Source organism: Carcharodon carcharias, chromosome 18, assembly GCF_017639515.1.
Source record: "Carcharodon carcharias isolate sCarCar2 chromosome 18, sCarCar2.pri, whole genome shotgun sequence".
Classification (NCBI taxonomy): Eukaryota; Metazoa; Chordata; class Chondrichthyes; order Lamniformes; family Lamnidae; genus Carcharodon; species Carcharodon carcharias.
This window is the reverse complement of record NC_054484.1, coordinates 42,108,563-42,135,837: the sequence shown is the minus strand read 5'-3', so window position 1 is coordinate 42,135,837 and position 27,275 is coordinate 42,108,563. Positions and strand designations below refer to the sequence as shown.

General features: G+C 42.9%; 1 protein-coding gene across 1 annotated transcript in view; it reads right to left on the bottom strand.

Moving 5' to 3' along the window:
* The window catches only part of lrrc58b (leucine rich repeat containing 58b), a 61,227-nt gene extending 37,897 nt beyond the window's left edge, over positions 1-23,330 (bottom strand). Inside the window, exon 1 of the mRNA XM_041211653.1 lies at positions 22,674-23,330. Coding sequence (XP_041067587.1) covers positions 22,674-23,149 — 476 coding nt within the window. The 5' untranslated portion in view covers positions 23,150-23,330. The remainder of the gene's footprint in view (positions 1-22,673) is intronic.
* Positions 23,331-27,275: the final 3,945 nt, after the last annotated feature.

The following is a 27,275-nucleotide window of genomic DNA, read 5'->3' as shown; positions in this document are numbered from 1 at the left end:
GTTTGGCTACAGTCTTTCCTGCCAATCGTTCATTCCAGTCTATATGGCCCAGCTCTGTTTTTGCCCCATTGGAGTCGGCTCTCGTCCAATGAATTATTCTTACTCTGGATTGCCTATCGTCCTTCTGTATCATCCTAAAACGTACAATACAATGATCACTGTCTCCTAAATGTTCCCCCACTGACACTTGATCTACTTGGCCCACCTCATTTCCAAGAACTGGGTCCAACAATGCCTCTTTTCTTGTTACATTGGACACACTGCTGTAGAAAATTTTCCTGAACACAATCTAGGGACTTTTGCCCCTCTCCACCCTTTTCACTACCACTGTTCTAGTCTATATTTGGGTAATTAAAGTCACCCATTACAATTATTCTATAATGCTTGTATTTCTCTGTAATTTCCCTGCAGATTTGTTCTCCTACATCCTTCTCACTGGTTGGTGGTCTATAGACTACACCGAGCAATGAAATTGCACTCTTTTTTGTTCCTTAGCTCTAACTAAATTGATTCTGTCCTTGAACCCTCTGGGACGTGCTCTTTCTCCAACACTGCAATGCTCTCCTTAACCAATACTCTGAAAATCCAGCCCATTATCTCTATTGCTGATACAATTTATTATCTAAGCTGATGATTTCATTAAAATTGTCTCTGCCAAGTATCGATAGTTACTCTGAATAACTGCTCTTTGTGTGTACCGTGTTATTGCTTCCTAAGATAATAAGCACTTTAGAAATCATTAAGTTTGTGGAACAGAGTTAAACATTGCAAGGGTGGAATACGGGTTAAGTATTCCTCTTAACAAGTTGTGCTCTGTTCAGAAAGCAATCATTAATCTACCTGATGTGCAATAGAAGTGCAACAACATGCATATTTAAATTTCCTTTTTAAAATAATAAATCAGTTCATTAAAAATGTGCAGCTCAGAATCAGAAAAGATTTCTCAATTCACAGTAGCCCTGGTGGCAGCAAAATGTAACTGATCACTCAATGGCATCTCAAAGGCTATTGTGATGCTTGTCACTTCTGCATGAACACTGGTGCCTTGATGAATCTAAAAGAGCACCAAAGTGAAGGGACTCACAGTAAGAGGCTGGTAAGTTGGATTGCTGAAGCAGTGCCATACTGATTAGTGCCAGGGTTGAAAAAGAACTTGCTTTTTTCAGACCTACCTTGAAGTAATTAAAAGGTCAAAACTTACTTTAGAACAGCCAGGAAATAATAAAATTTACATTAGCATCTGAAGCAAATGCTATGAATTCTTACTTAATCCTAAAATCGGTGTAGCATGCTGATCAGAAACTGCTTATTCTCTATTTTGGCACTAGGTGATCATATCAGTGGTTCATTAATCTACTTGCTACAGTTTCACAGTCGACCTTGTTATGACATTCTCTATTCCATCCACCCCCTCCCCCCACCATTGTCTGCCCTCCTGTGCCCACCCATTTCACCTCGCCTAAAGGCAGGAAGATATGTTAGGTCACAATTCTATGGCTAGCAGCAGCCATTAGGAACACCACTTGTGTCAGTCCAGATAGCAAATATCAGTAAACTATTATGCACAATTAAGCCCTGTTCTGTCTAAAAACACATAAGGCAGCATTAGTGAATAATGATTAGGAGCATAAATCCAGGCTGATTATTTTCCCCTTCTTAGCATAGTCAAGATGTGGTGAAGCCTTTTGAGATACACTAAGTTAGCATAAACCAGGGATCAAATTTGGGACCTTTTTGGTATTCTGACCAAGTAAAACAGCAAGCAGCACTTTCATTCATTGTCGGATGTGTCTCATGTCCTGTGCTTTAAAACTGTTATTCAAGTGGCCAGGGAGCAGATGATTACGCAAACTGCCTCTAGGGTGCTGACATTCTAAAAGTTGGCACAGGTCCTTATTTCTGCAGCAGGAAGTCCTGGCCCAGCTGCATCATTCGTGTCATGACTGGAACAAAATTTCATACTGTCATTTGAGGAAGAAATTGAAGAAGGTGAGGGGCAGGAGATTTAGAGGGGGGATGTGAGGAAAAGCTTTTTTACTCAGAGAGTGGTGACGGTCTGTAATGTGCTGCCTGGGAGGGTGGTGGAGGCGGGTTGCCTCACATCCTTTAAAAAGTATCTGGAAGAGCACTTGGCACATCATAACATTCAAGGCTATGGGCCAAGTACTGATAAATGGGATTAGGTAAGTAGGTCAGGTATTTCTCACGTGTTGGTGCAGACTTGATGGGCCAAAGGGCCTCTTCTGCACTGTGTGATTCTGTAAACATCTTACCCTTCGGAGTAATTAAACAGAACTGAATCAGAAACATTGGTGGAATCTAGTGCTCTGCCCCGTGACAGGTTTGGTGATGGGATAGACATTTGACCGGGTGAGGGGGCGAGGACCCTGCCCCCTTCCCACATCCAACCTGATTAAGTCCATGGCGGGAAGGCCTCAACCCGCCGCCACTGGTATTCATCCAGTGGCAGGCGGGGGAGGGGCAGGGAGCATGACAAACAAATCCTGGCATGTTTGCTTGTGGGGTCCCAGATGGAGTGGGGGGAGAGGAATCCTTCATTCAAAGGCACTCGGTGTCTGACTGAGGGACCTGGTATCAGGAAGGGGGGCCCGCTGAGGGCCACCCCCGCCCTTGCTGTTGATCCCCTTCCCGCCATTACTCACCTAGGCCTAAATTCCTTCTCAATCCGAGGCCTCGGGTGGGTGTTGTACCGGCAGCAGCTGAGCTCCAAAGAGCTGCCGGCAGGCAGGATTTTCACCCCCCCGGGGTCCATGATCCTAGGGAAAGGCCCATTGCTGGCCTGTCAAGTCTCTGAGTGGCACAAGCTGTGGCAGGCCTTCCCGAAAAGAGATGGTGATCCCCATCATCTCACAATACTCTGCCCAAGATGTCCTTTTGAGTTTTACGATTGCAAACGGAAGATATGAATTTATACTGCACCCTTAGTATGTAGAATCATTGAATGATTAAGCAAAGAGGCAGCTATTTGGCCCATTGTGCAGGTGCCAGCTCTTTTAAAAAGCTACCCAATACTCCCCACTGCCCAACTCTTTCCCCATAATCCTGCAATTTTTTTTCTTTATACAATTCCCTTTTGAAAGTTATTATTAAATTTGCTTCCACCACGCTTTCAGGCAGTGCATTCCAGTTCATAACAAGACACAAGACAAAAAAAATCTCATGTTGCCTCTCGTTCTTTTGAGAATTAGCTTAAATCTGTGTCCTGTGGTTACTGACCCTTCTGCCATGGGGAGGTTTCCTCTTATTTACTCTTTCAAAACTGTTCGTGATTTTGAACACTTATCAAATCTCACTATGACCTTCTTAACCTTAAGAATCAGTTTCTCTAGTCTCTCCACATAACTGAAGCCTTTCATCCTGGGTACCATTCTAGTAAATCTCCTCTGCATCCTCTCCAAGACCCTAACACCCTTCCTAAAGTATGGTGCTCAGAATTGGCCATAATGCTTCAGTTAGGACCTAATAAGTGTTTTAAAGGTTTAGCATAACTTCCTAGATTTTGTACTCTATGCCTCTATTTATAATATACACTCAGTTTGAGTTCTGCCAGGGCCACTCAACTCCTAATCTCATTACAGCCTTGGTCCAAACATGGACAAAGAGCTGAGTGCAGAGGTGAGGCGAGAGTGATGGTCCTTGACATCAAGGCAGCATTCGACCAAGTGTGGCATCAAGGAGCCCTAGCAAAACTGGAGTCAATGGGAAAAGGGGAAAAAATCTCCATTGGTTGGAGCCATACCTAGTACAAAGGAAGATGGTTGTAGTTGTTGGAGGTCAGTCATTGATCAGAACTGGACTAGTCATATAAATACTATGGCTACAAGAGTCAAGTCAGAGGCTAGGAGTTCTGCAGGGAGTAACTCACTTCCTGACTTCTCAAAGCCTGTCCACCATCAACAAGGCACAAGTCAGGAGTGTGATGGAATGCTCTCCACTTTCCTGAATGAGTACAGCTCCAACACCACTCAAGAAGCTGGACACCATCCAGAATAAAGCAGCCTGCTTGACTGGCACCCCTTTCACCACCTTCAATTCACTCCCTCCACCACCAATGCACAGTGGCAGCAGTGTGGACCATCTACAAGATGCACTGCAGCAACTCAGCAAGGCTCCTTCAACAGCATCCCCTAAACCCACAACCTCTACCATCGAGAAGGACAAGGGCAGCAGATACATCGGAACACGATCACTTACACGTTCCCCTCCATACCACTCACCATCCTGACTTGAAACTATATCACTGTTCCTTCACTGTTGCCTGGAACTCCCTTCCTAACAACACTGTGGATGTACCTGCACCACATGAACTGCAACAGTTCAAGAGGGCAATCAAGGGATAGGCAATAAATGCTGTGACGCCCACATCCCATGAAATAATTTTTTAAAAATGCCTTGGATTCCATAAACCTTTTCAACTGTTGACATACATCCCAGGTGTCTGTTCTTGTTTTAAAGGGAGTGTACCTGAACACCCCTGACCGATTCCCCCCAGGCTTAAAATTGTATTGTTTAGTTTCTATGGCTTCTTCTCATTACACCTACGAAAATGAATCATTCCACATTTCTCTGCTATATGCCTGTCCATTTCCTCAGTTTGCTTTGCCTTCTTCAAAGTTTACTACATTTTTTTCATCTCATCAACAATCTTTGAAATTATGCCCTGTGATACTCACCCAAGTCCTTGGCAGGCAGGAAGAACAGACTTCAATTTATACATCAACTACTGGATGTCTCAAAGCATTTTACTGCTAAGAAGTACTGTTGAAGTGTAGGCAATATTACAATGTAGAAAATGCAGCAGACAATTTGGACATAACAAGCTCCCACAAACAGCAATGTGATGATTTTTTTGTGATATTAACTGAGGGATAAATATTGGCCAGGAAACTGGGGATAACTCCCTGATCTTCTTTAAAATAGTGCCGTGGATCTTTTACATCCACCTGAGGGTGGCAGATGGGGTCTTGGGCTTAATGCTGCATTTGAAAGACAACACCTTCAACAGTGCAGCACACCCTCAGTACTGGTGCTTTGAGTTTTGCACTCAAGTCCTGGAATGGGAATTGAACCCAAAACCTTGTGACTCAGAGGTGAGAGTACTACCAACTGGGCCACAGCTGGCATTAAAAAGAACAGTGGTCACAACGCTGATTCCTGGATGTCACCAGTGCATACTTCTCTTCAGTACGAAAAACAACCGTTCACCTCTATTTTTTGCTAACTGTTCATTAGCCAATTTGGATCCATGCAGACATTGCTCCTTCATCAAATGGGCTTCTATTTTATGGTACTTTACCAAAAATGTTTTGTAAACATCAACTGCATTACTCTCAACCACCTCTTCATTACTGCATCAAAGAATGTAGTCAAGCTAGTCAAACACGATAGGTTAATGTACACAAATCATGAAGAGTTAGTGCACAGGAGTAAGTCTAATGGAATATTGGCCTTTACCTCAAGGGAACTGAAATTCAGAAAATTAGGGAAGTAAAGATTCAGATGTACAGATCCTTGGTAGATCCCATCAAGAGTACTGCAGTCAGTTTTGGCCATTGAATAACAGGAATGATGTAACAGTCTTGTTTGAGGGATAGCGCAGATTCACTAGAATAATGACAGGGCTTAAAGGATTAAATTATGAGAACAGTTTGCATAAACTTGCCTTGCATTCCCTTGAACTTAGAAGGTTAAGGGGTGGTCTAATTGAGGTATTAAAATGATAAAGGGATTTGATAGTTTTATGTCCTCTGAGGGGGAAAAAAAGAACAAGGCCTGGGGAGGTGGGGGGGAGAAGAGGAGAGGGGGATGCTCAATCTTAAAATTAGAGCAATGTCATTTAGGAGTGAAATCAGAAAGCATTTCTTCACACAAATGGTAAAGGAAATGCAGTGGACGTTGTGTCAATTTTTTTTAAAACTGAGTGTGATGCATTTTTGCTGGGGTGAGACAATCATGTGATCGGTGGGCAAATAAAATTGAAGTAGCAATCAACTGTGATCCAACTGAAGAGTAGAACACTCTCATGTGGATTAATGGCCTACTCCTGTTCCTATTCATCTTGTTAGAATCATATCTCTCAAGGCTGAAGTTTTCTTTTACAAAATGGAAGGGTTTGGCATGATCTGGACATGTGGATACTAATGTGGGATTTTTTTTTAAAAAGGTCTTAAGTTCACCTTGGAACTGTCAACAAGCAGGCTTCTTGCAAGAAATCAACTGACCTATATGGTACTTGAGAAGGAGTTGTTTGTGTTGAACTGCAAAGCACTTTCGTTAATGGAAAGCTGGGAGACAAAAAGACAATCACATGGAGAGAATAAAAAACTTATGTTGTGAACTTGCTTGTTTTGAAGGCAGTCTTGTTGGAGAACAAGCTGAAAAAGGAAGGCTACCTTGACTAGCTCCCTCTCTCTACCTTGCTTAAAACTGTGTGTGGCTATCAAGTAGCCAGAGTCCCCTCATCTGAGTGTAACTTGCAATTGGACCTGCAAAGTCTTAAGAGTTTTACAGCATGGAAAGAGGTCCTTCAGCCCACCGTGTCCTTGCTGGTCATCAAGCACCTATCTACTCTAATCCCATTTTCCAGCACTTGGCCCATATCCTTGTATGCTATGGCGTTTCAATTGCTCATCTAAATACTTCTTAAATGTTGTGAGGGTTCTCGCCTCTACCAACCTTTCAGGCAGAGTTCCAGATACCCACTATCTCTGGGTGAAATTTTTTTTCTCAAATCCCCTCTAAACCTCCTGCCCCTTATCTTAAATCTATGCCCCTGGTTACTGACCCCTCCACTAAGGGGAAGAGTTTCTTCCTATCTACCCTATCTATGCCCCTCATAATTTTGTACACTTCAGTCAGGTGCCCCCCCCAAGCCTTCTCTGCTCTGAGGAAAACAGCCCCAGCCTATCTAGTCTCTCTTCATAGCTGAAACGCTCCAGCCCAGGCAACTTCCTGGTGAATCTCCTCTGCACCCTCTCTAGTTACATCCTTCCTATAGTGTGGTGACACAGTACTCCAGATGTGGCCTAACTAGTGTCTTATACAGCTCCATGATAGCCTCCCTGCTCTTGTATTCAATGCCTTGACTAATAAAGGTAAGTTTCCCATATGCCTTCTTAACAACCTTATCTACCTATTCTGCTGCCTTCAATGATATATGGACATACACACCAAGGTCTCTCTGATCCTCTGTACTTCCTAGGGTCCTACCATTCATCGTGTACTCCCTTGCCTTGTTAGACCTCCCAAAATGCATCACCTCACACTTTTCAGGATTAAACTCCATTTGCCATTGCTCTGTCCATCTGACCAGCCCATCAATATCATCCTGTAGTCTGAGGCTTTCCTCCTCTCTATTTACCACACCACCAATTTTCATTTCATCTGCTAACTTACTGATCATACCATCTACATTCAAGTCTAGATTATTAATAAATACTACAAACAGCAAGGGACCCAGCAATGAACCCTCCGGTACACTACTGGACACAGTTTTCCAGTCACAAAAACAACCTTCGACCATCACCCTCTGCCTCCTGCCACTTTGATCGAATTTGCCAAATTGCCCTGGATCCCATGGGCTATCTTCTTGACCAGTCTCCCATGCAAGACCTTGGCAAAAGCCTTACTGAAGCCTATGTAGACTACATCAACTGTACTATCCTCATCTACTTAGTCACCTCCTCGAAAAATTGAATCAAATTTGTTAGACATGATCTTCCCTGACAAAGCCATGCTGGACTATCTTTGATTAATTCTGTCCCTCAGAATTTTTTCCAAAAGTTTTCCTACCACTGATGTTAGCCTCACTGGGCCATGGTTCCCTGATTTATCTCTACCACCCTCTTTGAATAATGGCACCACATTCACTGTCCTCCAGTCCTCGGACACCTCTCCTGTAGCCAGAGAGGATTTGAAAATTAATATCAGGACCCCTGCAATCTCCTCCCTTGCCTCCCCCTGCAGCCTGGGATATACCTCATCTGGGCTTCGGGATTTATCCACTTTTAAGCCCACTAAAACCGCTAATACCTCCTCCCTCTCAATGCTAATTTTTCAAGTATATCACAGTCCCCCTCCCTGATTTCTATACCTACATTGTATCTCTATTCACTATAGGGAAAGACAAAATACTCATTTTAAACCTCACTTACGTCTTCCAGCTCCTCACACAGGTTGACACTTTGATCCCTAATGGGCCTTACTCCCTCCCTGGTTATCCTCTTGCCCCTAATATACTTATAAAACGCCTTTGGATTTTCCTTTATTTCACCCCAGTGTTTTTTCATGCACCCTCTTTGCTCTCCTAATTTCTTTTTTAAGTAACCCCCTGCAGTTAGTATATTCCTCTAGGGCTGTTTGAGCCCTCAGTATCTACCATAAACTTCCCTATTTTTCCTTATCCAATCCTGTACATTCCTCAACATCCAGGGTTCTCTGGACTTGTTAGTCCCACCCTTCACCTTTATAGGAACATGTTGGCCCTGTGATCTCATTATTTCTTTTTTGAATGACTCCCACTACACTGATGTAGATTTTCCTACAAGTAGCTGCTCCTAGTCCACTTTGGCCAGATCCCGTCTTATCATACTAAAATCAGCCTTACCCCAATTTATTTCCAGTCCATCTTTGTCCTTTCGCATAACTACCTTAAATCTTACTGAGTTATGGTCGCTATCATCGAAACGCTCCCCCACTGACACTTCTACCACTTGCCCAACTTCATTCCCTAAAACTAGATCCAGCACAGCCCCCTCTCTTGTAGGACTATCTAAGTGCTGGCTTAAAAAGCTCTCCTGGATATATTTTAAGAATTCCAACCCCTCTAAGCCTTTCACACTTTGTCTATCCCAGTTAATATTGGCTAAGTTGAAATCCTCTACTATTACTACCCTATTATTTTTACACTTCTCTGAGATTTGCCTCATATCTGCCCTTCTATCTCTCCCTGGCTGTTTGTGGGTCTATAGTATACTCCCAGCAATGTGACTGCCCTCTTTTTGTTTTTACATTCTACCCATATGGCCTCATTTGAGGAACCTCCTAAGATAACATCCCTCCTTATTACAGTAATTGACTCCTTGATCAATACTGCGACACCCCCTCCCCTTTTAACCCCGTCTCACCTGAAGATTCTATACCCCGGAGTATTGAGCTGCCAGCCCTGCCCCTCCCTCAACCATGTCTCCATCCATGATAGCAATGTTATATCACCATGTGTTAATCAACACCCTCAACTCATCTGTCTTACTTGCAAGACTTCTTGCATTAAACTAAATGCTATCCAGCCTTGCCATGCTCCCTTGTGCCTTAACTTGACTATATACATTCTGCCTTCCAGACTGACTTGGTTTCTCTTCTATACTTGTCTGTACATCACCCCCTACTACACCTCCACTCCATATCCCATTTCCCCTGCCGAATTAGTTTAAACACCCACCAACAGCACGAGCAAACTGCCACCCCCCACCCCGCAAGGATGTTGGTCCCGTTCCAGTTCAGGTGCAACCTTTCGGACTTGTACAGATCCCATCTTCCCCAGAAATGGACCCAGTGATCCAGGAATCTATAGCCTTTCCTCCTGCACCAACTCTTCAGCCATGCATTCATCTGCTCTATCGCCTATTCTCATACTCACTAGCTCATGGCACCGGGAATAATCCAGAGATTACAACCTCTGAGGTCCAGCTTTTCAATCTGCTACCTAGCTCCCTAAATTCTTGTTGCAGGATCTCATCCCTCTTCCTACCCATGTCATTGGTACCAATGTGAAGCATAATCTCTGATTGTTCACCCTCCTCCTTCAGAAAGCCCTGCAGCTGTTCAGTGACATCCTTGACCCTGGCCCCAGGGAGGCAACACACCATCCTGGAGTCACGCCTGCAGCCGCAAAAACACCTGTCTGTACCCATCACTATTGAGTCTCCTTTTTAAAAATTTATTCATGGGATGTGGGTGTCGCTGGCTAGGCCAACATTTATTGCCAAACTCTAATTGCCTTCGTTCAGAGGGCATTTTTAAGAGTCAACCACATTGCTGTGGGTCCGGAGTCACATGTCAGCCAGACCAGGTAAGGCAGATTTCCTTCCCTAAAGGACATTAGAGAACCAGATGAGTTTTTACAACAATTGGCAATGGTTTTACGGCCATCATGAGACTTTTAATTACAGATTTTTATTGAATTCAAATTTTACCATCTGCCGTATCCCACCACTATTGCTCTACTTCTCTTTCTCCTCCCCCCTTGCGTAGCTGGGCTCTGGCTGCACTTACCAGATGAACCGTCACTCTCATTGTTTTTCAACACAGAAAAACAATTCTCGAGTGAGATGCGCTCTGGAGCTTTCCTGACTATCTGCCTGCCTCCCTTCTTCTGACTGGCGGTCACCCATTCCTTCTCTGACTGCACTCCTGTAAGCTGTGGGGTGACCACATCTAAAAACGTGCCATCCAAGTAACTTTCAGCCTTGTGGATGCACTGCTGTGCCTCCAGCCAACACTCAAGCTCCGAAACCCAGCGCTCAAGCTGATTAAGTCAGTGGCACTTCCTGCAGATGTGGTCACCCAGACTGCAAGGAGCATCTAAGACTTCCCAAATACTGCAGGCCATGCATAACATGGCACTGAGCTCCCTTGGCCATACCTTTAGTTAAAATACTCTTACCCTAAATTTAAGCCAAGTAAAAAATTATTTACATTTCTCCCTTTTTTTTTTAGAAAAAGCTAGAACACTTACCTTTCCTTAATGTAACTTTCAGGTGGAGAAAAACAACTTACCCACTACCTACTAATCAGCTCTTTGCATTGCGCTGACATCACTTTCGTCAGCCTTTTCGAATTCTGGCAGGGATCCTGTTGGGGTTAGCTGCTGCTCTGACTGGCTTGATCTGGGCCTTGACTCTCAGGAGTCTATTAAGAAGTTCTGTTGGCGCCATTCACCACCAGGTTCATTCCGCTCCGCTCCCGCTGCTGCTCCAACTGGCTTGCAGTGACTGATAATATACAAAGCTGAGACCAGCGATGAGAACTTCCAGGCATCCACTGGGACCAGCAGGCCGGCTTCACACAAGAAAACTCCAGGTCAACAGTGTCGAGATACTACGGACTTTATCCTTTATCTTATAACACCCATCCTCCAAAGCCCATCTCTGCAGAAAGACTCTACCTGTTTGCCCTTTGTTTGTCTGTGTGCGCGCTGGGGAAATTCTTTAGGAAGAGATAGATAGTTAAATTTCCTGGTTACTATCATGTGTTAACCAGTACTTGCAACTTGTTAAAAGAAGTTTTGTTTCAAAATAAATTAATTATTCTGAGTTTTTGAAAGAAGCCTGGTCAGAGTCTCTTTTCTTCTGGATATTAGAGGTATAGGTAAACAATTGGCCATTTCGATGAGAAAGTTAAACATTTAAATTAATGGTACGGCCTGCAGAGTAGAGGGGCTTGATAATTCACGCACTCCTCCTGTCCCGGACGTAACAATCCGAAATTGGAAGAGACCTTTACCAAATTAGGCTGATAGATTTTATTTCTGAAGTTGATGGGGTGGAGTAAGGGAATTATCAGTTTGACAAAAAGCTGACATTGGAGTGAGGTATTTTTAAATAAGGGTGGTGTACAGCGTGTCATGCAGCAAAAGGAAAGCAAAATAGGAAACTGCTGGGAGAACATGGTCCTGTAACAAGGCTATAGGACAAAATGCTGAAGGATTCTTCTACTTACGTTAAGTAAAATGGAGTATTCAAGTGGGGGTAATGTAACGTGTCCATTATTTTATTATACAAAAAAATGTTAAACTGATTCAATGAATGAATCTGTCTGTAACTTGTGTTTTGTGCATTCCTCTTACTGTTATGGCAGTTTAATGATTCTGCAGAAATCGTGTTGGTGAAGCCTAATCAGCAATAAAATATTAACATTAATTATGTAATATTATGCAGAATTTCAAAGCATTCAGTCCAACAGGTTCATGCTGTGATTTTGCTCTACACAAGCCTTCTTCCACCCTCCTTCATCAAAGCCTATCAACATATCTTTCTATTTCTTTTTCCCATTTGTACTTACATTTACTTCCTTTTAATTCAGTAACTTTTTTTTTTACACAAACAAGGTTTAAATGTAGTGGCTAGGCAGCACCAGTAGCTGACAAATTACTGGTTTGTGCCAGCAAAGATGCACTTCAGCAAATGTATTTGCATAGACAGGCTCTTATTAAAAGTGATTTCTATGACCTAACAAGATGCTCCCAACTTTCAACTAGGAAAACAATGCAATAAGTCTGTGCTGGGATTTATTTGCTGGCTTATCATCCAGCAGTACTCCAGCTGATTAAAGTTGCTGAGTGGGGGTAATGTAACGTGTCCATTACAAGTTTGCCAAGTACAAAACTAAACAGTAACCAGGTAGGAGCTGGACATGGAATGGGATCATGCCAAATCTTTGCCAGTGATTAAAAACTCACACAGAGTCTTACAATTAATAAGTAATGTTTCCACGTTATTGAGTACAGTTCTTTGACCATTTTGGTCACTCCTTACATAGCTCAGAGTCTAATTTTCATTTAATAATGTTTGTGAAGTGGCTTGGAGCATTTCGATGCTATATAAATGCAAGTTGCTGTTGTCCAACTGTTATCAGATCTACCTGAACCATTTGGTCCAAACCGAGGCAGTCAGCAAATCAATCTCTGGAAAGAACTTCTACAGAAACTCTGCGAAGTGCAAAGTACTTACGAGCAGTAAGATTCAGTCAACTATCAGGAGCCACAGTAAAATTAGTGACTAAAAACATCCATTTTAATAAAATGAACCAAAGTACAGAGATATAGAGCTAGGTGAAGGCATTGGCAGGAAGGTTACAGAGATAAAATTCTAAAACAGAAACAAGTTATAAGGCCAAAGAATAAAAGCAAAATACTGCGCACTCTGATAAAAAACAAAGTGCTGCCGCACCGCCATACCCTTTTTCGAAGCTGCGCGTGCCCCCAGTTTCATTTTATTCTTCGTCTCATCTGACGCCTCAACAGGAAACTTTGTCTACACCAACACCCATCCAGGCTTTCATTCAGGTGCAAAGGAACGCGATCTCCAATAACTCATTGACACCAACACCCATCTAGGACCCTCCACCGCTGCCTGTCCCTCTGGCCCCATCTCATCTTCCAATCCCAGCCCCGACCGTGTATTCACCATACCCCCTGACCTTCCCCTCTCCAACGCTGAACGTTCAGTGCTCAGCAAAGGACTTAGTTTCATACCCTTGCCCCCTCATCTCAATGAATTTCGGGCTCGGTACGATGCTGAACTCTTCTTCCGCCGCCTTCGTCTCCGGGCTCACTTCTTTGGGCAGGAGTCCTCTCCCCGTTCAACGGATCCTTTTACCCACCTCCAATATTCTCCCTCCACCTGGATCCCTCCCTCTGGATTCTTAGTTTCTCTTGATCTTTTCATTGAGAACTGTCAGCGTGACATTAGTCGTCTCAATTTCTCTGTTCCTCTCACCCACTCTAATCTCTCTCTCTCTGAACTTGCTGCACTCCGTTCTCTCAGGTTAAACCCTGACATTGTCATCAAACCCGCTGACAAGGGTGGTGCTGTTGTTGTCTGGCGCACTGACCTCTACCTCACAGAGGCTGAGCGTCAACTCGCAGACACTTCCTCCTACTTCTCCCTGGACCATGACCCCACCACTGAACATCAAGCCATTGTTTCCAGGACTGTTACTGACCTCATCTCCTCTGGAGATCTTCCTCCCACAGCTTCCAACCTCGGACGGCCCGCTTCTACCTCCTACCCAAAATCCACAAACAGGACTGTCCCGGCAGACCGATCGTGTCAGCCTGTTCCTGCCCCACGGAACTCATTTCTTGCTACCTTGACTCCATTCTCTCTCCCCTTGTCCAATCCCTTCCCACCTACATCCGTGATTCCTCTGACACCCTACATCATAGCAACAATTTCCAGTTCCCTGGCTCCAACCGCCTCCAGTTCTCTGGCTCCAACCGCCTCCTCTTCACCATGGACGTCCAATCCCTCTATACTTCCATCCCCCACCAGGATGGTCTGATGGCTCTCCGCTTCTTCCTCGAACAGAGGCCCAAACAATCCCCATCCACCACTACTCTCCTCCGTCTGGCTGAACTTGTTCTCACACTGAACAGTTTCTCCTTAAACTCCTCTCACTTCCTCCAAATAAAAGATGTGGCTATGGGTACCCGCATGGGCCCCAGCTATGCCTGTCTCTTTATGGGGTATGTGGAACATTCCTTGTTCCAGTCCTACTCCGGCCCCCTCCCACAACTCTTTCTCCGGTACATCAATGATTGCTTCAGTGCTGCTTCATGGTCTCGTCTGGACCTGGAAAAATGTATTAATTTTGCTTCCAATTTCCACCCCTCCATCGTTTTCACATGGTGTATCTCTGAGACTTCCCTTCCTTGACCTTTCTGTCTCAATTTCTGGTGATAGACTGTCCACCAATATCCATTACAAACCTACCGACTCCCACAGCTACTTCGACTACAGCTCCACACACCCCACTTCCTGTAACGACTCCATCCCATTCTCTCAGTTTCTTCGCCTCCGTCGCATCAGTTCTGATGATGCCAGTTTCAAAAACAGTTCCTCTGACATGTCCTCCTTCTTCCTTAACCAAGGTTTTCCCCCACGGTCGTTGACAGGGCTGTGTCCGGCCCATCTCCCATGCATTCGCCCTTACACCTTCCTCTCCCTCCCAGAAACACGATAGGGTCCCCCTTGTCCTCACTAATCACCCCACCAGCCTCCGCATTCAAAGGATCATCCTCCGCCATTTCCGCCAACTCCAGCATGATGCCACCAGCAAACACGTCTTCCCTTCACCCTCACTGGCGGCATTCCGCAGGGATTGTTCCCTCCGGGACACCCTGGCCCACTCCTCCATCACCTCATACACTTCAACCCCCTCTCACGGCACCTTCCCATGCAACCGCAGAAGGTGTGACACCTGCCCCTTCACTTCCCCTCTCCTCACCGTCCAAGGGCCCAAACACTCCTTTCAAGTGAAGCAGCATTTCACTTGCACTTCCCTCAATTTAGTCTACTGCATTTGTTGCTCCCAATGCGGTTTCCTCTACATTGGAGAGACCAAACGCAGAGTGGGTGATCACTTTGCAGAACACCTTTGGTCTGTCCGCAAGTATTACCCAGACCTCCCTGTTGCTTGCCATTTCAACACTCCACCCTGCTCTCATGCCCATACGTCCGTCCTTGGCCTGCTGTATTGTTCCAGTGAAGCTCAACGCAAACTGGAGGAACAGCACCTCATCTTCCGACTAGGCCCTTTACAGCCTTCCGGACTGAATATTGAGTTCAACAATTTTAGATCATTAACTCTCTCCTCCATCCCCACTCCCTTTCCGATTTCCCCCCCCCCTTTTTTTCCCCCAATAATTTATATATATTTTTCTTTTCCCACCTATTTCCATTATTTTTCAATGTATTTCCATCCATTGTTTTATCTCTACCTTTTAGCCTTTTTCGATTCCTTCACCCCACCCCACCCCCACTAGGGCTATCTGTACCTTGCTTGTCCTGCTTTCTACCCTTAATTAGCACATTCCTCAGATAATATCACCACCTTCAACACCTCTTTGTCCTTTTGTCTGTGACATCTTTTGGTTATCTCCACCTATCACTGGCCCGTTATCCAGCTCTACTTGTCCCACCCCCCCTTAAACCCCCCTTATATTTCACCTCTTTTCTATTTTTACTTAGTTATGTTGAAGGGTCATTCGGACTCGAAACTTTAACTGTGCTCCTCTCCGCAGATGCTGCCAGACCTGCTGAGTTTTTCCAGGTATCTTTGTTTTTGTGCTGGAAATACTCAGCAGGTCTGGCAGCATCTGCGGGAGCTAATGTTTTAATGTTTTGAGTTGAATGTGACTTTTCTTCATAACCTGACAAAACCAACTGACAGAACAGAAAAAAGAATTTAGACATGACAAAAAGAACAGATCTGGGTAATAGTAGGAACCAGGGTGGGATGTGAAGGATACAGTTTACAGGTGTTCCGGACAGGAAAGATATTTGGATACAAATGAATAATGGATGATTTAAGTAGAATCAGCATGGACTGCCTCACTAGATATTGACAATAATAAACTGGAACTAAAAACTGTAAATAATCTCACTGCCGTTGTGTAATGTATTAGTATAGCAATGCATACATCAAGCTTTTTAAATGTGCCTTTTACATGGAGGACAGTTTCTTTGATTCTACAGAATCATTCTGACCTTTACTGAAGAACAAATCCAACACTAACACCACATGAATACAGACCTTGAGCTGGCCCCAAGTACATGGGCTACCACAAGGATGATGCAATGCCATCCCTCAGCTGCATCATCGCAAAATAAACGTGTAGGACTAAAAAAGTTTGCCTGACATGTTAGTGATTGATACTAAAATGAAATGTTAGTGATTGATACTAAAATCTCAACAATCAATTCATATGCTAGTTTAATGTTCTGAAAGTTACTTTAATTACTCAGTTAAATTCAAATTTTCAAAGGTCTCGTAAAACAAAGTGAGGTATTTGACAAACTGGAGTGGCTCTGTTTACATCACTTATTACTTAATGGCCCATCAATGCTGTATTCTAACTGGTGTCCTGTATTATTCTATTTATAATGCAGGTTTGAATATTCTGAATGCACAAGTCAAGTCAAATAAAGGCTTTACTCCCTATCCTATTTCTACTTAAAAGAATCATAGGATCATAGAATCTTACAGCACACAACAAAGCCATTTGACTTACAGGACAATGGAAAAGTTACAGCGCAGCAAGAGGCCATTCAGCCTATTGTGTCCGCACTGGCTTGTCCCTCAGGTCTACGATGTTTTGCACAATCTCAGTACAGTAAGTCACCTTTCTGTCCACAGCAGCGACATGACAAAGCCTGTTGCTCTATCAACATGGTGGGGGTTGGGCAATTCATATCTTAGACTTGCGTCAGAGGATCATATCATGTGGCTCATGAGTGTCGATTTATTCTCCTGATGCTGCTGTACTGAAGTCTGTTCTACGTGGAATTTATAGGTTTTTGCCAACTCTGTTAGAGCAATCCAAAACATGCTCTTTCCATAGCCCTGCATCATCTTCGCTTCAAATATGTATCCAATTTTCTCTGCCTCAACTGCAATCTGCTGCAAAGGATTCCAATGTCCAACATTGCCCTGCAAAAAGAAATTTCTCCTACCACCTCACTTTTTAATGACTACTTTAAAATCGATAACCTCTTGTCACGGATTCTCAAACAAAGGAAACAGTCTATCCCTATTCATTCAATCAAAACAAGTGACATTTGAAAAAGGCATAATTTTGTAGTATGCATCGTAGAATTTTATGGCACAAAAAGAGTATATTTGGTCCATCATGCTGTGAAAGCTCATCCAAAGAGTTGTCCCATATCCTTGATTTCTCCCCTCAACCCTCTGCAAGTACATGTCCAATTGTCTTTTGAAAGTTACTATGGAATCTGATTCCACCACCCTTTCAGGCAATGCATTCCAGACCTTAATAACACTTGGCGTGAAAACATTTCTCCTCATTTTCCTTCCAGTTCTTTTGCCAATGATTTTCAATCTCAGGCCTGTGGTTACTGCCCCACTTGACAGGGGAAACAGTTACTCCCTAATTGCTCTAATGACAACCCCTCCATTTTGAATATCTCTTTCAGGTTTCCCCTTACCCATCTCCACTTTATAGACAGCAATCAGCACTTCTTCAAACTCTCCACTGAATCCCTCATCTCTGATATCATACTAGTAAATCTCCTTCGTACCCTCTGCACGGACTTGACATCCTTCCTAAAGTGTGGTTACAGGGTAGGCGGGAATGTGGCAAAATTAGATCAGCCGTGATCTTATTGAATGGCGGAACAGGCTCAGGGAGCCAAGTGGCCTACTCCTGCTGCTAGTTTTTATGTTCATATGTTTGTACGTTCTCATAATTATATACAATATTACATCTGAGGCTTAACAGAGATTTATAAAGATTTAGCATGACTTCCTTATTTTTGTATTTTGTATTCAGTGTCTCTATTTACCCCAGATTCTCTCTCAACCACCTGATCTACTTGCCTGTCCGCCTTCAAAGATTTGTGAATATTCACCCCCCCCCCTCCCCGGTCTCTCTATTCTTGTACCACCCTTAGAATGGTAACATTTGGATTATATTGACTCTTCACATTGTTTCACCCAAAGTGTAGCACTTCACACTTATCCACAATATATGGCATCGACCATGTGTGTGCCCATATTCAATGTTAGTTTGTTACTAGCATGCTCACTAATTACTATGTATCTTGTGCTCTTTATTTCTCCCTACTCGAACTTCCAGCTCTGTAATTGAACATCTTTCTGGAAAAAAGGTATTGGTTAAGAGGAAGAGCTACATACTTAGGATGCTAAAGATTCTCATGCAACAGGTATGTGAGATGTCAGGACGTGCACTTACTACAGAACAATAATGATATAATTTACCTTAAGTTTCAAATAACAGCAATACATGCATTATGGTCAAAAAATCATAATTTTGGCAGGTTCATCAATTGACAATGGAATAAATTCAGAGATCACACTAGTTTTGAATTGATATCTGTGAAAGGATGACCACGTCAGCATGCCTGCTTTCTGCAACATTCTCATGAACCTGCATTTAGCTTTACCCACTCTTGACTGTCTTCTTGCAAAAATATTTCCAAACAAGTGGAGCATGCAACACAAAGTCATAAATCACAGAATGAATTTCACAAGACAAAAATGTGCACAGTTCTTCTCTTCTCCCAAAACAAATAAATCTTTCTAGATACTTTCAAAAGTAGTGTGATTAATTGTCTATAAATGCACAACACACATAAAATTTGAGAGAGATGAGATTTCATGCGATGCCAACTATTTTTGGTCAGCGTGGACAGAAATCCATAATCCTGTTTAAAAGTTTCCAAAACAAGATTGAGGGAATCCACACAGAAAGCATTTCTAGTTGTCTGATATTGAATGCATGGTCTCCTTGCAGTATATATACTGCTTAAGTTCAGAGTATACTTGCAGTTGGCAGAACCTGAACGGCGCAGCAGGGTCGAGATGCCGAGTGGCCTAATCCTGCTCCTAATTCGTATGCTCATATGTAACAGCACCTTCCGAGCACATGATCTCCACAACCTAGAAGAGCACGGACAGCAGGTGCATGGGGACGCCACTGCTTGAAAGTTCCCCTCCAAGTCACACACCATCATAACTTGGAAATATATCACTGTTCCTTCACCGCCACTGGAACTCCCTCCCTAACAGCACATGGGTTATTTGCATGGACTGCAGCAGTTTAAGAAGATGGTGCACCGCCACCTTCTCTCGTGCAATTAGGAATGGGTAATATATGCTGGTCTTGCCAATGACGCCAACATCCCATAAAGGAATTTTTTAAATTGCTCCCATTGTGCAGAGGAGTACTATTGGAATCTAACCACTAAATATGCAACTTACCAGTACAGAGCACAGGTAAGCTTCCAGTTGCTTGTTCAGCCAAGACCACCAAACAAGTTAAGATATTTGCTTGCTGGTTATCTGGAGCTGAGTGGGAAGAATTCCAACCCCAGTAATGGATCTACTTGTGCCAGGCTGACTGATCAATCAGGAAGAGTGCCCTTGAGTATTGCAGACCGGTGCAGCTAAAGTATTGGATTTTTGAATCTGTCACAGTGAGTTGGCGTGGTTCTGAACTACCGTTGACAGGCATGTCATCTTGGAGCCATCTTGACCCTAAGGAAGCCCTGTTTGACAAAGAAAGGATGGGGAAGTGCTTTTAATCCAAATAATGCTAATTCTAGAAATGTGGTTTTCTTTCATTAAGATACAATTCCATTGTTATGGCTTAAAATGGGGTTTTAATTGAACAGAGATCTCAGCTTTAGTGCCCTAAATTATGAGCAAACCTAGTGTCTTCTTAGCATTAACACTATTTACATTGAGGCAGCAAAGACCCTGTAATTTTCAATTCAACAGACATAAGCGATGCTGAAATAAAATCAATCTGAAGACATTATATTTGGCTCTTCAGCTTCAGCAAGAAATACAACTGTCTCACCATCCCCCTTTTTCAAAATCTGCACTATTCATCCAAACTCACTTTGAATCAGAAGGAACAATACCATATATATCAGCGATGGAGTAAAGGAGTTTAAGTTACACAAAGCTGACATGGGTTGGCAGCAAAATGTCACAAATAGTTTTAAAAAAGTGAAGTTCACTCAGGTTTTTGATCTGATACCTTAATCTGGCTTCTCTTTAAAAACACCAGATTAGACTTTTAAAATCGAGGCCTTGCTTAACAAGAACCAGAGTACACGTGACCTGCTTGCTGATCTGATTTTGCAGCTAGACTATGGAGGACTGAAGGGTAACAGCAAAAAAATTAAAACTTGGTTCCTCTATGAACCATGGAAAATGCATTCCTGTCAGCATTTTAATTACCACCCTGAAAAAGCCGACATTGACCATCTTCATAAATAGATTAAGGATCTTTAAACTCACGCTTCACTGGAGAATGTTACTAGTTACACTTAGAATGTAGCATGCTACAAAACAGGTACAACAACAGCAATAACTTTCATTAATATGGCATCTTTAACATAATAAAACATTCCAAGGCAATTCACAGGACTATTACCAAACAAGATTTGACAGTGAGTCACATAAGGAGATATTAATACAGATGAGCAAAAGCTTGTTCAGAGTCATAAAGCGTTATAGAAAGAGGAAAGAGAAGTAGAGTCAGAGGGGTTCAGGGAGGGAATTCCAGGGCTTATGGCCTAGACAGCTGATGGCACAGCCATTAAAATCGGGGATGCGGAAGAGGCCAGGATTGGAGGAGCACAGATATCTCAGAGGATTGTAGGACTGGAGCAGGTTACAGAGTTAGAGGGGACAGGCCTCGGAGGGATTTGAAAACATGGATTAGAATTTTAAAATTGTCTTCTCATTAAGCAAGGCCTCAATGTAGGACAGTGAACACAGAGATAATGGGTGAATGAGATGGTGAGAATTAGGATACGGGCAGCAACGTTTTAAGATGGGTGCAAGTTCATGGAGGGTGGGAATCAGGCAGGAACTGCATTGGTAAAGTCAAGTCTAGAGGTAACAAAGGCGCATATGAGGGTTTCAGCAGCAGATGAGTGAGGCAGGGACAGAGTTGGGCATTGTTATGGAAGTGAAAATAGGTGGTGTTAGTGATGGTGTGGATATGTGGTCAGAAGCTCATTGAGGTCAAATATAACAACAAAGTTGCAACTGCCTGGCTTAACTTCTGATAGTTGCCAGGAAGAGAGATGAAATAGGTGGCTAGGAAACAAAGAGGTGAGTGAAGGCAATGGCTTTGGTCTTCCTAATAGTTGGCGAAAATTTCTGCTCATCCAAGACTAGATGTTGGACAAGCAATTAGACCACAGGGAGACAGACAAGAGAGAGAGTTAGACCATAGAGAGACAATGGGTGAGCTGGATGTCGTCAGTATGCTTTTGTAAACTCTTGCTGTATTTTTGGATGATGCTGTCAAGGGACAAGCATGTGGGTGAGAAATAGGAGACGGCTACGGATAGATCCTAGTGGGGCACCAGAGATAAGAGTATAGGAGTGAGAAATGTTGTCTCATATGGTCACTTTACATTGTGATCAATATCCACTACATGGGAATAGATTAAAAGGCCATAGCTTAAAGACAGTTAGCTCATCTAACACCTAGCCAAATTTTAAGATTACAGAATGTAGACAGTTATCCTCCTCCTTCTGGTACAATGTCTAAGAGGGCGTTGGTAGTCACGGATTTCCACTGGATTGGTTCATGATTATACTTGTCAAAGTACTACCGTTGTATGCTGTTGCCTCCTGCAGTACAGCTGACCAGGAAATTATTGTCTTTCCACCTGCCACCAGGTGTATTGGAAAGATTTACAGGCTGATAATCAACCTGTTTAGCCACATTATGAATACACCTTCCATGGTCATCAAGTCCTGAAGTGGGACTTGAACCAAAACTTCTGGCCCAGAGATAGGAACACTACCACTGCACCACAAAACCTCCATTTCATATTATACATATACTAAATTGAAGAGACCTGTTTCTTACTGTTATCGGTACAGTCACAGCTGCATTACAATGGTCATAAGAGGATAATATGAAGTTACTATTGAGAGAAAAATTAGTAGCAAGCAGGCTAGATTATAGAATTGTAAACTGTTACACAATAACATGCAGCCAGCTTATACATACTTACTATTTATTCCAAGGCACTGTTATTTTGGACATTGTAGGTAACAGTATGTTACTGAAAAATGGTTAATGCTACCTCACAGAACACCTCGTAACTGTAAAGTATTTGTTTTAAAACATAACTCGTGAGTGACCTTGCAGTTTCAACACAGCTGTCCTGATCAGTGAAGTAAATGATTGAAAACACAAGATTAGTATATAAAAACTCTTCTAGGGTGTAAAACAAATTATAAACGTGTATTAGGTCTCTAAAAGATCATGGCTTTAGAAACGTTGGTTGGACACAGGCTACATCTAACGTTATTATTGCCGAAAGTGGGGGGAAAGAGCAAGCCTTACAACATTTTACCTGGTTAAGTTTTCTATCTTTGGTGGAATAGTTTTAAGTCTGTTTCCCCCAAGTGAAAGAGATTTGAGTCTTTGCAATTCTAGAAGCTGAGAAGGAACCTCTTCGAATCGATTGCCACTGAAATTGACAACTTCCAAACCCATCTTTCCCAAGTCTTTGGGCAGCGAGAATTCGTCCATTCTGTTATTTTTGGCTATCAATGTCTTAAGTTTGCCCAGTTCCAGGATTTCGTCGCAGATGAAGGTGAGTCCATTGGAGCTGATGTCTAGGAACAGCAGGTTTCTGAAGCAGGCGATACTTCCCGGGAAAACAGTAAATCTGTTGTATGTCAACAGTAACTGTTGAGTTTCGTTTTGCTTTTCTTCGCTGATTTCTTCCAAAGACACCGTATCCAGATCCATTCTGGACAAGTTCAGCACATTGTCTCCTTCCATATTCTCCAAAACGTCCATAGCTGAGCCAGGCAAAGCGAACATTTTAAACTTGATAGGGGGAGGGAGGGAAGGGTGGTGTGTGAACTCAGATGCAGTCTGTCGCCGAGTGCACCGCAGCAATCCCGATATCGGCAGATGATACGGCGCTCAACTTCCTCGCCGAATTTCAATGGAACATTTCCCAGACTGGAACGCTAAAGCGGGGGCCCCGGAATCGGAATTGTTTATGCCAGCCTCCCGAATGCGGATCCCTGGGAATGTGCGTCCACACGTTCCGGGGCTCGGCTGGGTGGCGCTGTCAATCAAACATTGTGTGTAAAGGTCGCAATGACGAGCACTCTGCGTAATGACGCACAGATTGCGAGTAAATCAGGCCAGAGAGAGACTGAGTGAAATGAACAGTCACTGAATGCAACTGAAGAGAAGAGAAATTGTAATGAAATTGGAAGTAAACGCTTGTTGCTCGCCAAAACAATTGGTAATTACCATTGGATGCTTTATAATACTGCAGCTTACTTGCAAACAACGGCTCATCAATAACTTGAGAAAACAGTCCCCCATGTGCAGGAACAGTTGAGTGAGAAACTAGAAAGAAAAAAAAATACAGCACAGAAGGAGGCCACTCAGCCCATTGTGTCTGTGCCAGCCTAAAAAGAATTATGCACCCTAATATTTCACTTTCCAGCCCTTGGTCTCTGGTCTGTTAGGTTACACTTCAAGTTCATAATCCAAGGTTTATTTTAAAAGCGATGAGTTTCTGCCTCTGCCACCCTTTCAGGCAGAATTTAAGACTCCCAAAAATTTCTCCTCAACGCCCCTCTACCTTAGTTCCAGTGCTGCTGCTGCTTGTAGCTAGTCCTACCAGGAGATCCGCTATCATGGTTTTCCATCACTAACTGTGTGAGATCACAGACTCATCAGAGATGGCTGGCTACTCATGTTACGAAGCATCATGACTGTGCCCTGGATGTGTCACACACCTTCTGGTCTCCATCTTCTGAGCCATTGTCCTACAAACTTGTGAGGATCTTCTGCCATTCCCAAGCTTCGTGCACTTTAAAGGGGTGACCCCCACCACACCACACCAGCTGAAGCTGATGAGCACCTCACTTAGCTTTGCACGACTGCCAAGTCAAGCACAACCAGCTACTTGGAGTCATAAGTGAGATTTGGAGAGTTGTGGGACACTGGTTTCTTCAACCCACCGCCTCTTCTGTTGTGAGTGTGCAGCTTGGCAGGGCATCAAGGGTACTTGCCCTCACAATCATCTCCCATATACCTCTACCTTCCATTAATTACTTTAAATTGATGCCCCCTGGTTATTCCGATCTACTCTAGTTCATTAATAATTTTGCACATCTCAATTAAATCTCCCCTCAGCTTCCTCTGTTCCAAAGAAAACAACGCCAGCTTATCCAATCTTTCCTAATAACTGAAATTCTCCATTCTTGGCAACATCCTCATAAATCTCCTCTGTACCCTCTTTAATGCAATTACAGTAATACAGTGACCATGACTATATGAAGTACTCTAGCTGTGGCCTAACTAGTGCTTTGCTAGTAGAACCTCTTTGCTCTGACTCAAAAAAGGAAAGTATTCCATGTGCCTCTTAACCACATTATCTGTCTGTCCTATTATCCTCACAGATCTGTGGACATACACTCTGATGTTCCTTGGTTTCTCTACACATCTCAGAATCCTACTGTTTATTGTGTAGTCACTTGCCTTGTTTATCCTCTCCAAATGTGGCTCAGTTAGCTCAGTTGGCTGAAGTGTGGTGCAGAATGATGCCAATGGCGCAGGTTTAATCCTTGTACCTGCTGTGGTTATTCATGGATAGCTGCCTCCTTGCCTTTTCCCAGGCTTGATGCAGAGTTATCACAGGTGACTGGCCACTCACTTCCTCCTCAAGCTATATAACTACCTCTCTCTCTAACAGAGAGAGATGTCTATGGTCCCTCATGGACTATGGCTAATTACCTTTACCTTCCCATCTGCAAGTGTAAATTTTAAAATTGATATCAGCACAATGGTCACAACCAATGATTCATTTCTTACTAGCTTGTATAATATCTCTATTAACTTGATATTTTTTGAAAGATTGAATACACAGTTTCTACGTGAACTGTTTTAACCTGACTTGTAATCATAGAAGTGGAGGATGCCTAGTCACAGCCACTATGACATCACTTGGCTTTTTAAAAATATAATTTAAAATAGTAGAGACCTGCAAAACATTTGAAGTCAAATTAATATCTTTATTGCAATAGTACTACACAAAATGGATTTTGATCAACTGGTCTCTTTGCTGAACTCTCATCCATCAAAGCAACAGGAGAATCCAACATTGCAACAATAGTTCTTTTAAATACTGGATTTCTAGTTCTTTCATTAAAGACTTTAACAGAACCAAAACCTCACTCTGGAAAAAGCTCCATAAATCTTTCCATGTGTAAAAACAGGCCTACAAATATAAGTACAATTTTTGTCAAGAATCTGGCCTTGTGAAGTATTTATAGTCATAAGCTATGAACATCCAATTAGGAACCATTTTCTCCAGAGTTGAAGAGACAGGTTTACTACTGATGCACTCAATATTATTCAAGGAATAAACACCAGACCTTCTGGTGAACAGTGATGAGAGGTGTGTAGTTTGGCTAGGAGTGGGTGGTTGGGTCAGTGGGTATATTTGGGACTGGAGTAATAGTAGGATTGGGGGGTATTCAGGTGGGTGGTGGGGTATGTGAGAGATGTGGTGGGCTCCACTGTTAATCAATGACCTACTACAGAAATTAACAGTGGGACAATACTAGGATAAGCACCTTGCAACAGGCTCAAGTCTCCAAAATTGAGACCAGTGTCCTTGTTTAGGATGCAAGTTTGATAGCAAAATTATAACTGTTCATTCCTTGAGCCTAAGCTTTTGTGGTGGTATGTTCATTGGAGTTAGACTGTGCAGAACTGGAGGGTAGCAACTGTTACCATCTTCTTTGTCTATGGAATCAATGCTAATATTTTTTTTTTAATTTACTGACAGCATTTCCAAACATTTTCATTCAAATCTGATGAATTTTCATTTTTAGCACAAATAGCTTCTGAATGATAAGTTGTATGAAAGAATTGTCCCAGCCATTTTGCCACACTTAACTAATTCCAGCATTTCATCCACTCCTCCCATCCACCCCATCCCATGCTATTCCATCTTTTCCGTGCCATCCCTCCCATGTCATGGCCATCCACTCTTGCTTTCCCCATCTCTCCCATTAAACCCATCCCATCCCTCATGGAAACAATTTCTGCAGCCAGGGTAAATTTGTTGTTGAGACCCCCTATCTTCCACTGTTTTTGATCTCCACCAACCCCTGTCCCTGCCGCTGCCACTAACTGTTGGCAGCAGGAACATACATCACGTGCTCCAGTCCTCCGCACACCCTGTTTGCCTCTATGTGTGCCAGGCAATGCCTGTCGAAAAAATTCACTAACAGACGCACTTGTTAAACTGACCAGTCAAAACAGTTGGAAAAGACAAAACTGAATATATCATTATTATAGATAGTAACAGCTTGGAGGTGCAATGGAGCAGCAACTAGAATTGTGCATGAAGTGCAGATGGGCAGAGACCTAGTGTAGGTAGGTCACTATCCAATTTTCCTTTGCTTTACATCTTGAAAATAGACACACTTAGGGCACAAAGCAGAGGAAAATTAACCCCAAAGTATCAGCAGAGCTCAGTTTTTAATATTCTTGCCACTGCATCAAGATATGGGTTCAAACCCCATGTTTGAGCATATTACCAAGCTGACAATCATAGTACCATGGGACTGCTGCCTTGTTAAGTTTTTAATGGCAAGGTGTTAAGCCAGGACAGTGTTCAGATGGACATTGAAAGTTCTGTAGCAGCATTTGAAGAAGTTTCCCTGATGTTCTGCCAATTACGCTCTTTTGACCAATACCATCAAAAACAAATTAAGTGATTTCATTGTTGTTTGTAGAACTTCCTGTCTTTGCTTACATAGTATCAGTAATTGCATCTCAAATTAATTCATTGTATATGAAGTGCTTTGGGATGTTTCTGAGAAATATATTACAGCACTTTGTAAAAAAAGAAAACAAAAGGCAAGAAATTTTACATCTGCTAGCTAACTATGAGACTGTTTTTATCAGAGGA